At 39.2% G+C, this 16,489-nt stretch overlaps 1 protein-coding gene across 2 annotated transcripts in view; it reads right to left on the bottom strand.

Annotated features, from left to right (window-relative positions):
- syt9a (synaptotagmin IXa) overlaps nucleotides 1–16,489 on the bottom strand; it is a 54,308-nt gene that overhangs the window by 11,694 nt on the left and 26,125 nt on the right. Inside the window, exons 2-4 of one of the 2 annotated variants that reach the window (XM_057347819.1) lie at nucleotides 9,691–10,138; nucleotides 8,306–8,858; nucleotides 349–469 (exon numbers count right to left, since the gene is read on the bottom strand). In XM_057347819.1, coding sequence (XP_057203802.1) covers nucleotides 349–469; nucleotides 8,306–8,858; nucleotides 9,691–10,138 — 1,122 coding nt within the window. Of the gene's footprint in view, nucleotides 1–348; nucleotides 470–8,305; nucleotides 8,862–9,690; nucleotides 10,139–16,489 lie in introns of both variants that reach the window. The other variant, XM_057347818.1, reaches the window with a different exon arrangement.

The following is a 16,489-nucleotide window of genomic DNA, read 5'->3' on the forward strand; positions in this document are numbered from 1 at the left end:
AATTATATTGCTATATAAATGAAATGTTAAGTTTAATGCAGACTGCACGAGTCAGATTTCATGCTTTTATTGTAGTTGTCTGTGCCCACTTTATTGTAAGAAAAATCTTTTGGAGCTCAAAACAAAGTAACATAAGTTTAAAACATGGGTATGAGATGTATTATATGTATAAATACTAGTAAAATCTAATGATTATAAATCATTTCTGAAAATTAGGTCAAACTTTAACATTTGAAATAACTCTGTATCATTTTTAAAATGTATTATAACACTAAGTACATTTCTGTATGCAGAAGTAAAGCTATACAAAATGCCTTAGTGCTTTAATCCTTGATTTACAGTGCCCACCTGAAGCTCCAGTGATATCCATGGCCTTCAGATTTCTTGCTTTGATCATGGTGATGGTCAGACGTCCAGCAGTAGGCAGGAAGCAAAGAGAAAACATCAAATCGCCCAGATCAACATTATCCTAAAGACAGAAACAGGCAAAGTTTACTCTAAATATAATAAATATATCTATTTTTAGAATGCATTCATTTTATGATGCATTGACTGATTTATACATTTTTACTTTTGTTCATGAATTCACTCTTTTATTGAAAATCATGCACTCGCTGAGTAGTAAACGCCCATCGTGAGTTTTACAGCACCAAAGTCAGCGTTGAAAAGTAACAGCCGTTTTATCACTTGCTCTGGAAATAACTCTGCCGAGAAAGTGAGATAAGCTTTTCAACACCTATTTATCAGAACTTCATCCAATCTGCTGAAGAAGAAAGATTCCACTGAGAAGCCACTGCCATAATGTTGAGAACTATCAGCTCTACAATGTGAACATCAACAACATGGTTTACATGGATCTAATGATGTTATGTTTCCTGGTGTCTTAAAGGGGTTTAAAATGTATAAACATAGATATTTTAAATCAAAATGTTGTGAAACAAATGATTAATTAAAATCAATATAAAATACCAACTGTACTCTATGCATATGCCATAGTACATAGTATGTTTTAATGGCCCTGTATCTTTTTGTAAAGAATTTTAGCAAGTCTATGGCTTGCAAATCTATGAGTTTCTTTTCTGACAGCATTTGAAGGTGCAGAAAACCCCAGGGGTGACGGTGAGTATGCATGTCCAACACCCGTTGTACGCCTCAGGGCTTGGGTTAAAGATAACTGGGGGTTTCTGCTTGTCATGATAGGAAAAGGTCATTCTAGTTTTGTTATAGGTTTTCTGTTATAGATCTGAGATGATAGTGTTCCCTAAATGTATTGTTATATAATAAAGAGGTTTTGTGCACTACCGGCGGCAGAGCATTTTAACCAGGGGCATTTCCCCTCGTGACCATACCCAGTGTACAGACACATTTTGAAATCGTGATTAATACTGTATAAGACCGCTCTGTAAAAAAAAACTACACAGTCTAAAGGCATCTTTACAAAATGTACAATGTACAAAATACCAAATGTGGCTCACATTCCACACCTGAAGCACAATAAAACCACGAAAATCTGTATTTATGCAGGCTGATTTATATTGTTCAGAAGCAACATACATGCGTTTAAACATTAATTAAAATAGTGCTAAATATAAAATTAGTTTTGCTAATATATTAATAAATATTTTAATAGTATAAAACGCAAAATTAAGGATGACCATAAATAACCAACAGTTGCGAATTTGGACTGATTAGTGCAGATTAATGATAAAAGTTTGTGTGTTTTATTAGACAGTTTTGAAGGTGGCAAATTTAATATTTAACCTCATACACTTTTAAGTAAAATAACTAGCAAGGACTATTGCTAAAATTAGAACAGACACTTGAGACGAGGCTTGGACTTCAGCTTGGAGACTTAAGACTTTACTTGGACTCCACTTTAGAGACTTGACTTAGACTCAAACTCAAAGACTTGAGACTTGACTTGGACCTCAGAGACTTGTGACCATGTCTGACGCTCACAGCTGAATGCCTGGTATCTAAGTCACTTTCAGAGGACAGGTCCATTGGAGGATAATCAAGAACGGCAAGTGGTGCGGAAAGAAAAGGCCAATGGCTGTGGTTGAGGCGGATGGATACAGCATGGGCTGCCAGATGACCTTGTAACAATGCGACACACACCCAGTTCTGATCAACCTGAGGTGGGCCTCCCTTGGCTGAGGGTGTCTTGTGATATAGGGCCGAAACACCCAATGAGGCTGAGGTGCACAGCTGACGATGTGTCGCATTGATGGGAAACATAGAAAGGGCATAATCAGCAGCACCTCACCAAAAGGCATCTTTCCCCCAGGATAATGGATGCGATGAAACTGGGATCGGACACACAACTCATGAGATGTCTCTCTAATAATAGCAAGGAAAGGTACATACATATGCTATGTATTTCTATAATCATTTATCCCCCAAACACAGAGGATGCCTACCCGACGAACCCAGTGAAACCTCAGACCTCCTTTCCTTTATTCATATTCTTGACTGCTCCCCCTGTCATGCATAAGGTGTGGGAAATGCCCAACTGGCCAATTCAACTGTGCTGAAATAGTGGGATTATAACACCTAGTCCTAATAAGCGAATCTGGTTGTGCCCTGGTGCCTTCTTTCCCGGATTTGCGTGAGCTCACAAAGTCGTGGAACGCCCCGTTCTCTGTGAGAGTATAAGGTTTATGGCGATGTGCCCCAGGTCGAGTGTTCTGTCACAGTGCATTTTCCAAGACGTGTAAACTTCGGCAACTCGTGTCGAAAACTTACACTGCTGCGGGTCAGGCTGCCTTCAACCTGCACGCCATGACTGTCCTGCAAGTACATAAGGCAAGGCACTCAAAGATCTGCACGTGGGGAAGAGCGACACAGAAGATGATGCAGGAGCTACGGACCTTGCACTACTATATGCCGGGCATAATGAACCTGACAGCCGATGCCCTTTCTCGGCAGGTTACACACCGCGGAGGGTGGTAGCCCCACCCCTACAAAGTTTAGCTCATTTGGGTGCTGTTTGGGCAGGTAAGGGTAGACCTGTTCTCCTCTCCGGACACCACCCATTTTCTGTTTTGGTACTTCCTGACCAAGGACCACATCAGCATGGATGCATTAGCGCACAGCTAGCTGTGTGACAAGCGGACCAGGTGGTGAACCGGCAGGCACTCCCCCTGGGGAGGGTGTAACCTCCTCGTGGGCACTGGCACAAAGCACCTCTCTGGCAGACATATGCAGAGCTGCGGAGCTTTGTGGAGCCAGTGTCAGCCCGTGTCTTGCACGGTACCAACAGGTAAGCCCAGTGGCCCGCTGGGCGCATGTCTGCGTAAACGCATTTTCCCCTTCACCAGGTGAGTGAGTGCACTATTCTAGCCTTCCCTACTTCCACCGATCGGGGTGATGTTTAGGCACTAATCACTTTTCTCTGGTAACCAGCCAGGCGAGGCCACAGCCTCGACCAGGAGATGCCTCCCAGGTTCCTCAGCACAAAACCTGAATGAATGGGCACTCCATTTGCCTTTTATACCCTGTAACAAAGTTCAATGTAGGGAAGGAAGGAGGCGGGAACGGCATCATTTAAACAATAAACTTTAATAAAAAATAAACAAACAATAACACGGAAGTAAAAGGCCGGCAGCCACCTCACGGTCGACTGCCGGCCACACAAACATAAATAAAACTTAACATTTCCGGGCCCGGTCCTCTCTCCTCGGCAGTCTTGTCGCTCGTCCTCTTATGCTCCCTAGCTCCCCCGTGAGGCATGCGGGACCGGTGCATGCACAGCTGATACTCATTATCACTCACGCCACCGGCCCCGCCTTCCTGCCCCACGGCTCTCGTCCCGCCTTCCTCGCTACATACCCGTATGTACGGGAGCCAAGTTTCTTGGCCTTTTGAAATCTACGTTCAGAGATGATAGGTTCTCAAGTTCAAAACCCTTTCTGTCTTGACACAATGTCTCGTTACCTCTATCAGCGAACAGAGGTTACAGTCGTTACCGAGACATTATATTTATAATGCTTTTATGTTCTATTTGACATTGCATTAAAGTTGACGCTCTGGAAACTTAATTACATAATGTCTTATACCAAAAAGATGCTGTTTGTGGGTGCACAACCAAAATAATAATTAAAAACAGGACCATTCACTTATGAGACACATAAAGCGCAGAATGTCAGTTATGTTGCGGTATATGGGCGGGGGTCAGAAAGCTCACAGACCTCTTAATTTGTGTTCTGAAGATAAACGGAGGTCCTAAGGTTATCATAGGACTTCAGGGTAAGTAATTCAAGACAGAATTAAAGTATCCTTTCAAGTACTGCCCACCTCTGACAAGAAGCGATTACGGTTGTATTGCCACTAGTTCGGTCAAGTTCTGTACGGGACAATTAAAAACCATTTTTGGCACTGAATTCTCTTGTTGGTAGAATGTGCGAAGTGACGCCCCAAAGTAAATCAGCCCTGATCGGCATGGAATGGATCAGCAAAAAGAGTGGTTTGACCTGAAGGTGTAAAATTGGCTAATGTGTTTTTCACATGTAAAATTCATGTGGCTGTTCTGTAAGAGAATAGTTTTGCATTACGATCACTTTGTATGGTAATTTATTTAGATTTGTGTAAAAAGGCGTTATAATATAGGCAATTATAGCAAGGAAGCACCAAATTGTTCAATGAAAGCTTAGCATTGAGATGCCTTGATTTAAGAGTAATTGCATGGTTAAAGCATCATATTTTCAGGAAATCAGAGACAGATGAGATAAACATAATTTATGCTTCCTCTGGCTCTGAAAAATGAACTGTTAATTCTCTCTCATTTACGGTTGCACTGAGCTACTGTTCCTTCGGGACAAACCCCTCATTTTCTCCAGCACTCTGAGTTTAGTGTTTGTAGAGTGTTATGACAGATCACGGTAGATCTGTCTCATTAACTAGTTCTTAGATGATCCTTACTTAAGAAAACATGGGGCTGTGAATATCAAAACGTCTCTTAGGTTCTGTTAATCTCAGATATTCGCCAGTGGCTGTATTTAGTAATCCCACTCACAGTCAGTATATTACTATGCACTGGGAAACCACTCTATTGACTGACTCCAGATTGCTATAACTGTTTCAGTGTTTTTAACACTGCACAAACGTATGAATAGAATACAAAAAAAGAACATTTATAAATGAATTTAAATGTTAAACACACATCTTTAAGATTCAATTAAATTCTATATGTCAGATAAAAAATAAATACAAATGAAAGTGGAAGTGCTTCTCGACCAGTTTTTACATCTTCCTAAGTGGTCTATACCTTCCAGGTGACTGAAGTGTTGATATGTGATTTGAATTGGGTTATGGTTTATAGATCTAGCTGAAATAGATTTGCAGATGCCTTAAACAAACTGTTTGCATTGATGCATAGGAACATGAACGAATCTGTTGGTTTTGATGAGTTTGTGCCTCATAACCAGTGAAAACTGTGCTAGATCAATATGCCATGACAGCCTTTAGTGTTTTCATAAAATTTAGCACTTAAGTGAACCCTTGTGTTGTTCCAAATACTTTTTCCTCTGGGGAACACAAAACTAATTAAAAAAAACTGGGGATCTACATAGTAAGAGCAAAAGGGACAAAAAATAGCCTATTCAACATTTTCTATGTTTAATTTCTTCTGAAATGACACACAATAGCTTTGTTTTGAAGAACAGACCAAACTTTAAGTGATTCTTACTGAATATTGTGCCTTCTACAGTTCTAAAAGATCATTCAGTATATTACATTTTGGTTATTGACACACGCAAAAGACATTTGGCATCATTGAGTGGTGCAACACTAACAGCCCCTCATCACAAAATTCTAACATTTTCTCATTCACCATCCCTATACAAATTATATATGAGGTATAATAATAACAAATATTTTTTCATTTTTCAATTTTCACTTTTCATATTTTTAAACCACCTTTTTAGCTGAACAATCACATTTCTTACAAAGAACACATTAACAAAATTATTGAGTAAGAGTTCATTTTAAGTGTGACTGAAATTTTTAATGTTTTCACTGTCTACGGTATAGATGGAGGAAACATCTTGATGGCACAAACCCGTACAGACATTTTTTTGTATGGTGAAATTCTGTTGGGTAAAGATCTGTGAAGTGGCAACATAACAGAAACAGAGAACCCAAATCCCCATTCCCACAGGTTAAACAACAGAGAGATGCAACCATCTTGTCCAATTCAAAAGCCATTCTCTCTAAACACCCAACACTATATTGCATGTGATCGCTCATCCTCATGTTCTGAGGCATATGTAGAGATAATGATGAGGGAGGAGAATGGAGGCAGAAAGACAATGAAGAAAAATGGGATACATTAAAACAAGCAGTCGAGCAAGTATAAGATGAAGATAAGAGTCGATTGGTGTCATCTATTTGGACAAAAAACAAATTACTATGAAAGTTGAGGGAGGTTTGGGAAACCTGTTTATGTGTCAATGACATCACGCTCATTTTTTGTGTCCCTGTGGTTTAATTACATTTAAAAAAGTTAAAATTTCAAAATATATTAGAAAATTACTTGTATACTTTCTCTTTGCTAGGGACCAAGACTAAAAATCTGGTTTAAATTCATTTTGAGGGAATATTTGGGGAATGTCAATGTGGTGTAACCGTAAAAACTTGATACCAAATAATTGTTTTTGTTTAAAAGAGGTGAAATTGTCAATAACAAATCATATCAGTTATCTTGGGATAATCTTAGCCCTTTTTAATAGTAAATAACAGGAAATGGAACGCCATTGTTCTGAATATTATAATTAATTTGGGGAATCATGTAAGTCAAATCAAATTCATGAAGTGTCAATGTGGGTTAACCACCATTCAATGAGTAATTTTATTAATATTGTGCAAGACGACATATGAGACAGGAAATCAAGCGTATAGCGTTAGTTCTGGCAGGTCAAGTGAGTCAAGCTTGCATCAGCTGATCCTCATCTACCTATAGAAATATGACGCTATCACAGCTTCCATTTTAAATTTCATTCAGCAGCTTATCGCGTTGCTCAGAAGCAAATTACCCTTCTCCATCCCCAGTTCCACTTCACATTTCCAATCGGGACTCGACTTCTGTTATTCTTTTTCACAATCTCAATTACTTTATTGTTTAAACTTTAAAAATGTCATTTGAAATAGTCCCATCAAGGCTATGTGTTTAGATAGGTCTCCATTCATGCCTTTCACATTTTATTTGAAAATAAACATCAATTTAAGTTACACCATTGGACTTCTTACAAACCTTTCTGTTAGGGGCCAATTTAGTCAAATATCACTAGTTAAGGACGTCATTTAAACTAAACTACTATTTGAAACTATTTTCAAGTATTTAATGTTGTATGTTTGAGAAAGTGGTGCCTTATCCACAACTTATTGAATATTGTTGTTGTTTTTGTTTTATTGTGCACAAAAAATATTCTTCTCGCTTCATTAAATGAAGGTTGAACCACTGTAGTCACATGAAATATTTTAATCATATCTCTGTACTCACTGACTTCGTCAAAACTATCTTTATTTGTGTTCTGAAAATGAAAAAAGGTCTTATGATTGTGAAACGACTTCATGATGACTAGTTCATCACAGAATTTTCATTCTAACCCTGATCTAACCCTTTAACTGAAATTACACTACGAGATATGATGATTTCTTGTTATCAGATGTTTTTTCAGTATTGAAAAAAAATAAAACCACTTCAGCTGAGCTTGTTGACCATCATGCTTGATTTTCAGTGTTAATGTATTGAACAAACAATGCCAGAAGCAACATGGTGGTGTAACTGGTTTGTGTCAATTGGCATAACCAGAATTTTCCATAAAAGTATAATTATTTAGAGGAAAACTAATGTGAAATAAAAGAGAAGCATCCAGTTTAGTGTATTACTATGTTTTCTAATAATTTTTACATAATTTCTCAAATATTATTTAAAAAACAAAGGTGTTTTCAGTATATGTCCCAATAAACATTACAAAAAGCATTACATTTAATTTTAGAGATAACCCTAATAAAATCTATTTTCGTGTGATATTTTTAAATAAATTATTAATTTTTGTGAATATGTTTACATTGCATCTAGGTAGATAAAATATATAATATTTCTCATTCTTTGCCAGTTACACCATACAATATTTTCAGGTACTTTCACTCTTAACTTTCATAAAAAATGGTGCAAATGCTATTTTAAATGACACAAAATCAAAATAAATACACTAAATTCATTTTAAAATGATGTTGTCTACAATAATACTGTCTTTGTCTACAATGTCAGACAACTAAAAATCAATACACATTTGCTACTCACCGAAGACACATACTGAATATCCCTGGAGAGTTTGGTCTCTCTGGGAAAGTCTACTAGGTCCAGAAAGTTGTCAACCACCACCTGGCCGATGATGTCATGCCGTGAAAAACGATCAAAATCGTAGACGCTGAAGTGCAGCTTTCTTGTGGGCAGATCGGCATACTCCACAGGGAAGAGGAAGACCTCATCAAACACAGGGTTTAAAGTCTTACGATGCACCTTGGTTTGATGCTTGGTTTTGCGGTCTGGTAGAAGGTAGATTTTCACATATGGGTCAGAGGTCCCAGAGAAGTCCTTGGCGGGCAAGTCTTGGGCTCGGTGGATCTTGACGATCAGCTGCTCCAGGTCACAGTCATATTTGAGGATGAAGTGGAGACGTCCACAGCTTCCCACGTGACTGCTTCGGTTATCATCGCCATCCAGGGATCGTTGTTTGTAGAGCTCTGGTTTCAGCTGGCCGAGGCTCATACCAGTCAAAGAGTCCTGCCTCTGAAACTGACTTACTGTGAAGTCAGGGTTTGATTGATTCATCTGACGCCGAATTGAACTTTGCCTGCTGACAAAAAGTTAAATATGTGATGTTAACTTGGAGAGTAAATAAATAAAAAATTGCATGTTAGAAAAGCAGAAAGATGAAAGATCAATAAGAAACAAAAAGTAGAAAATTATTGTATAATGCAAATGAGTGGCAATATGAACATGAAAAGAGATACAAAATATAATATGCCACACAGTAAGGGAGAAACATATTGAAATTATAAAAATGTTGCAGATCTGCTTATCACAATGATTTGCATTAATGAAGTGGTTTCTGTGTATAGTCAAATATTTAGTTATTGAAGACCGAAAGATTAGTGATGCTTTCTTTTCCCATAAAGAATGTGAATCATGTATGTTGGTCATACAATTTCAGCTCATAAACCTATTTTAATATAATTACATTTTTTATAGCTTTCAGCATTATCACATTGCACATTGATAGTTATTTGGCAATTTTTTTCTTCAGCATACCTAGTTCAAATGTTCATGAAGTGTACAGGCCATATTATATTATACAAATGTGAAAATATATATTAGGCAATTTAGGCCAACCAATTACCACGCAATAATTTTTAGGTATAATATGTCATAGTTTACTTTATTTTGCTATCCTCACTTACATGAATGAACTACAGTGTCCTGCACCCAAAAGTAAAAACATTAAAAAATTATATCTGGTGTCTAAATATTTTTGGGTTTGACTGTATACTGAGATGTATACCATTACTGTTAAATAAAAGATTGTGTTAATACTAGGCATCTGTCACCTTATGAGGTTGTTTTCCTCTCTTGCAGAGGTACTGATTCCTATTATCTTGTCAAGAGATAATTAAAAGTCTATTTACCTGACACAGGTTGAGGAAGGATCTGTGATTTGCCTCTGCATGTGTGTGTTGCCATTGACACCGTTCTCCTGAGTCTTGGACTCCGCCTCCAAAGGAATATCAGGTGAGGTGTGGCTTATCTTTAGGGATGCCTCAGGCACCGGCACAGCAGGAAGAGATCCCGGGGCCGCTGGAGAGACTGGAGTGGGCGGCACCGTGGTCTCTTTGACCACTGAACCTCGGGCATTATTCCGGCGGTCGAGGGTGGCATCCACCTCTGTATAGATGGACTGGGGTTGAAGTGGTGGACGGGGGTGAGGAAGCTGTGGATGCCCCTCCTTGGTGCTGGTTGAAAGGGCACGCTCTCGCCATGGAATCCAGCACAATTTCCAAGAAACAAAGAGAGAGACACCAAAAAGGGCCAAACCACAGGCAGTCACCACCAAAGACAGCAGGCTCACGGATATTTCTAAGAAGAAACAATTGAGCATACAGAGAGCGAGTGAGCGAGGATGATTTGCATCACGTTATTATGTGGCCACAGAATGGTTAGGTATTTGGTGTGATTCTGTTGGAGGTGCAATAAAAGATTCATTAGATTAATCAGCATTGCTTAACGCTGTAGATGCAATTGCCAATATTAATTTTTTGTTGAGCCCATTTGACCACATTCCCTGTAGCTAAACTAAGCAGCACAGAGGTTATGGGTTTAGTTGCAGAGAACAAACATACTAATATAAAAAAATGTACAGATAAAATGCATTGCAAGTTACTTTGGATAAAAGCATCTGACAAATGTATCTTAATCACTGTGAAAAAGTAATTCAAACTAAAACATTTGTAGATTTTTGCACTAAGAGAATGTATTTAATTAGATCACTAATGAATAGTAAGAGTACACATGTGTGTCATGATCCTGTCCTTCCTGTCAGTAGTTTCCTAGCTCTGTGGACAGGGTCGTGACTCGTGACAGGCTCTCACTAAATCCTTGGTGTTTTGAGTCAGATCCGTGGGCATGGCTTGTTGGTTTTGACTAAATACTTTGTGTTTCAAGTCTAACGAAATCTTTACCCTAACCCACACCCTAACCCTAACCTTACTCTAACCATCTAAACTACCTATGATTGTTAAAATCGCCAAAAAAAACACTGTTGCATGATGACGTCAGACTCGAAACACCAAGAATTTAGTGAGAGCCGGTCGTGACAGTACCACGCCTTTTGTGCTTGTTTTGTTATGTGTTGAAGACACGTAACCCATTGTGGTTACTTTGCGTCAGGTGTTTCTCCTGTCGCATACTTTGGCCCCGCCCCCTCGTTTCCCGGTAATCTCCCCATTAGTGTTTCATTCCCTTCACCTGCCCTGTGTAATTTGCCCTCATTAGTGTTCCCCTACTTAAGTCCCTAGTTTTCTCTGTCCCGTGCCGGTTCATTGTGTATAGTGCCTGTCTAGTTACCCTTGTCTAGAATCTTTGCCCTGCCGTGTTGTTAAGAAGTATACGTTTTTGTTTCTTTTTGATCCTTCTAGTTTATTCCCCCTCGTGGGAGGTGTTTAGTTTGTTTGATTATTATGATTTCATGTTTTGCCCCATTGTGGGTTTTGTTTTGTGTTTACATTTAAGTAAAGTATTTTTTTGGTTATTTAGCTGTCTGCGTCTTGGTCCTTCCTGTCAGTTTCATGACATGTGATTTATAGACTTCAGTGTCCTTCTAACTGCTTCTACGTGGGCCAAAAAAAGCGTAGACTACAAGATAGATTATGGGGTCACAAAAATGCAATTCATACAAAAAACAAAGACTATCCCATGGCAATGCACTATGCATCTATACATAACTTTGATCGATCTACCTTAAAAATGATTGGATTGGAAACAGTGACTGAATCTATTAGAAAAGGGTGATAGACTACACAGACTTCTGCAAAGGAAGCTTATTGGATTTATCAGTTGAAAGCAACCAGTTTTCTTGGGCTGAATGAAGAATTAGATTTAGCTTTTTATGTGAATATGTTTTGGTATGGCACCTTTCCTTGGTTGAGGTATGCTATTGAATCTTATAAAGGTTGATACCATTATAGGTGCCCGCTTACATTGGGGGGCAATGTTTTTGGTTTCTCCCAAACTTACATAGTGGCTGTGTCTGAAATAGCCCCCTATACCCTAATATAGTGCACTATTTTAGGGGACATCCATTTTTAGTTTTGTCCGAATTCATAGTGGACATTATTGAGTGCACTCTTTCAATCCCATGATGTATCATAATAACGAGTGTACAGCCATTGCACACTCACTGCTAACTGCTAGCCATCTATCGTGATGCTCACGCTGAATGAATTCCCGCATCTCGGCAGATGGCACCCATAGCATTTCCAGTTCACTGAGTTTCCAAATTTACTCACTCGTTTTCACCCGCTCCTTAAAGTGGACTATATTAGTGAACTAATGTAGGGAATAGTGAATGAGGGTATAGGGGGAGATTTTGGACACAGCCAGTGAGTAATTTTTTTCACACCTCAGAATAATCTTGTATCTGACACACTCTGAGGAAGGCTGGAAGCCGAAATGCATTAGTGTACAAAATTTTTAACTTTTTACTGTGTTTTTGTTTTTAGCCATGATGTGAATAAAGGCTTTTTATCATTTTTGTACCGGAAGAAGTGCCTTGTATTCTCTCTTGAAGTATTCATTTTAAACTACTCGTAATCAGACTACAGTTACTTTTTTATGGATTACATGATTACATATTTTAATCATATAAATATGTAAAGGACAACAGCTTTATTGGGCATTAAGATATATTAAAGTACCATAGTGTGTCTAACAGTTCAGAGAGTAATGCAAGTATGATGAAGCGATAATGTCACGAATATGCTGATTCGCACATGACGCCACCTTGCGGCATAGTCGCACAAAATCCTGTGGGAAACGCTTAATTTTATAAATTCAGTAACTGATTACAATTCATAAGTAATCTACCCAGATCTGAGAAATAACATGGCGAAGCATGCAATGGGACACGCGGTGTACGTAGATAGAAATAGCTCATTCCAAGGTAGTAAAAACATAACGCTTCATTATATAAGGTCTTAAACACACCTCTGAAGACACGGTTATGTGTCATGGACTGGTGTGGACAGAACCCAAATGCAGGCAGCAGTGGAGGTTAAGGAGTTAACAAAGACTTTTATTTGGACAAGAAACAAAACACCCCCGAGGGGGAAAACGAAACTGAGATATATATATATATATATATATATAAAACAAAAGACTTCCCACGTGGGGGTAAAACGTAAAACAAGAGAAGCAAAAAAACCTAACTCAAAAACTCGACCAAACGTCTTACAAAAAAACACGGCAGGGTAATCAAGGCAAACACACAAAACTCACGATTCACGGACAAGGCAGAGACCGGTAACAACACGAGCACACAAACAAGGTACAACAATCGAGCACAAGACAAGAAACACAAGGATCTTTTAAAGGGAAGACAAACGAAGGATAAGGACACAGGGCAGGTGAGGCTAATCTAACACGGCCGGGAAACAATACAGGAAACGAGAGGGGCGGGGCCAATGACGAAACACTGGAGAGAACGCATATTATTACCTATTACCAAAATAAAGTTGAGTATTATTTTTGCAAACTGTATTACTTTCTTAAGATTGTTTTCGACCATTCTATATTTAAAGCTACAGTTTGTAAAAACCGCCGCTAGAGGGCACACGATCAAAACAACAATAATGCGGTAGCTTGTTGACGCTTTGAAGATTTTTGGCTAAACGAGTGTTGTGTTGTGTCAATGGAAAATAGCTAAAGCCTATTTGGAAAGTTGCTAAATGTCGTTATATAACGTCACATGCAAATTAGCATATCCATAACATCATCACAACGTATCTGACTAGTGTAAGTTCTTCAGGACTGCTTTGCTTCTCTTATACTATCATAAACTGCATTTTATTAAAGGAAAATAATGCTCATTTACTTATTTTCTGTTGTCAGACAATTAACAAGGATAAAACAGTTAGTAAAAGAGACCCATTAAAACAACATGTTACGAACAATCATTAAACTGCTAAAATCCATCTCCACAAACTCTGCATATTTATAGATGTACTTTGTACTTTGTTCATAGTCACATGTCCAAACGGACAAATATGGTTTAAATTAAAAATCAAGGAGGCACAAACAAGGACAATAAGTGATTAGCACGACTCATTCACTTGTCAGGTGCAGTACTGAACAGTTGCTTCTTCCTGCCACCCACTGAAGCATGAATTTGCCTACTTCCATACTATATAGTAGTTAAAATTAGGTCATAAATATTATGTCTGAACCTAAGTATGCAAAAAACAGTAGGCGAGAAATACCCAGATGGTCTACTGCTTCCGTCGAGATTTGTGAGTGTGCATTGGACGGACACTATCACATAATACCACGGGAGCTGAGCAACTGTCAAAGTTCAAAATTAAATAAAATGAAAAATAGTGGGAACATCTTAAGGGGTGATTAACGCGAGCCAATTAACGAACTTGTGCACAACATTTTGGCCACTATTTTAACGATCTAAGCGCATAGTCTAAAGCACACGGTGCAGGTGCACTCGGGGCGTGTCCGAATCCACTTTTGCTAGTTTAACGACGGAAAAACAGTCAGCGCACCTGGGCGCATGGTCTAAACGGGTTTTCACAATTCTCTTAATGAGGGTGTGTTTTGGGCAAAACGTGCAGTAAACCAGTCAGAGTCTCATCTCCCATTCCCTTTAAGAGCCAGTTGCATTCGCGCCATGGCGGATTTGCTATTTACACCATGGAATTTGCAAGAGCAGAGACCTGGTGCTTATCCAGAGAGGAAACGCATCTGTTCGTGAGCAAGGTTAAAGCGCACGAGCAGACCATATACAGGACAGGCCGTATTTTTTATCATTATGCACACAATAATAATCTTTTACATTGTAGTCCATTTATTTTTAATATTTGGCATGTTTGTGTGCTGCTGCGCGTCCCTCTGTGTGTAATAAGCATAATGTAGGAGCAAAGGAAAAATAATAATACAGCTTGACCTAGATGGAAAAACGTGATTTGTGGAAGAGAATACTAACTATGGAGGAAAAGATACATACAAACAAAATGTTTACACTGCGTACATTTACATTTAGCAGACGCTTTTATCCAAAGCGACGTACAAAGTAGGGGAAAAACAGTAGCAGAAAGAACAACAATGCATAGGTGCAGTACAACTGGTCTCAGTCAGTCTATCACAGTGTGAGATGTATTGGGGACATTTATTGTGAAATTTGGGTTATGAGTTGAATTGAGTTGACGTGCATACGCGAGGGGAGGAGCGAGGGGTGCATAGAGATGCAGCCACCATGGAAGACGGCTCGGCTATTAAAGTAAGCTAAAAAGTTAATGTTGTCGCTCGTGATTGCCTGCCTTATCTTGTTCGAACCCTTCCGAAGAGTGTTTCCTTCTATCCACACAACAACCCCTCTTACATTAATTGGTGGCAGCGGGTTTGGAAGATGTGCTGTAGCATGTGAACAGAGTTTTTTTCGGCGGGCAGTCGGACTAACTTACATGAGATGGATGCGGCAGTACGATGTGGAGGACATCGACGTGAAGTTTAAGTTGAAAGCCTGCTGTTGTGCACGACGTATGTTTTTCGCTGTATTTTTTTACAGTGGCTCGGACTTTCGTTTGTGTTTTGCGGTGGTGTGACTATAACGGAGTTACGCAAAGGTAAACCAGCTTCATTTTCCGGACTTCCCTTTTGGAGTTTTTGAGAAAATTCACGTACTTTTATACTTTTGTTGAAGTTAAACACACTGTTTGAAGATACACTTGCCTGCAACAAGTAACATTAATGTTGCGCTGGCACAGTTTTTTCTCTTCTTACGTTTTTGCGGTAAGCCTGTAACGTTACTTTTTATTTTTGTGTGCTAAACATTCATGTGTTTGGAAAACAATGAGTGAAGAAGATGCAGAGCATGACGTGCCCGTGCACAGTACCTCACATTCAATGCATCACTTTGCTGGACATTTCCCGCCCATGTTTTTGGGGGATGGGAAAGAAGATTTTCTCTGCTGGTGCAGACGATTTGAAGTTTTTGTGGAGGCCAGCTCTGATTTCTATAATGACAGGTTATCCAAGCTTTTGCCCACTTGCCTTGGTGGTACAGCTTTTAGTTATTGGGACAGTTTGCCGAGTGAAACAAAGAAAGACTACAAACTGGTGAAAGAGAAAATGACAAGTGTTTTTGGCCAAAGAGTTTATCTGTCCACGTTTCAAAGTTATGTTAATGCTCGCACACTTATGCCTGGAGAAGCTCTTCAAGTTTTTGCTGCTGAAATTAGCCGTTTGGTGGACGAAGCTTTTCCCACTTATGAGGTTAATGCAAAGAATGGAGAAAAATTTAGGCGTTTCATTGCTGGCATTGAACCTTACCTCCAGCTCTGTATACATGAACAAGGTGTGGACACACTGGATACTGCACTTACCCTTGCTCTTCAAATTGAACAAGCACATCGAGCTAGCAAAGTTCTGCTACCATCATACTCACAACAGTGGACTTCACCACCAGCTGGATCTCTCGCCGGAGCTCCATGGAATGTACCTGCCTCTCCTTGTACTCCTGCAACCACAGCACTTCCTGCGGTTCACTCTGCTACGTCAAGTGATGTTACAAAACTACAGACGACTCTGGATCGTTTGTCAGAGAGAGTGGATCAGCTACAACTGGAGATCACCCGACAGAGGTATGCAAACAGACACAGTTCTTCGCCTGACCGACATCATCACAGCCCCACTCCGGATGGTGACAGA

This window comes from Triplophysa rosa, linkage group LG12, assembly GCF_024868665.1.
Source record: "Triplophysa rosa linkage group LG12, Trosa_1v2, whole genome shotgun sequence".
NCBI lineage: Eukaryota > Metazoa > Chordata > Actinopteri > Cypriniformes > Nemacheilidae > Triplophysa > Triplophysa rosa.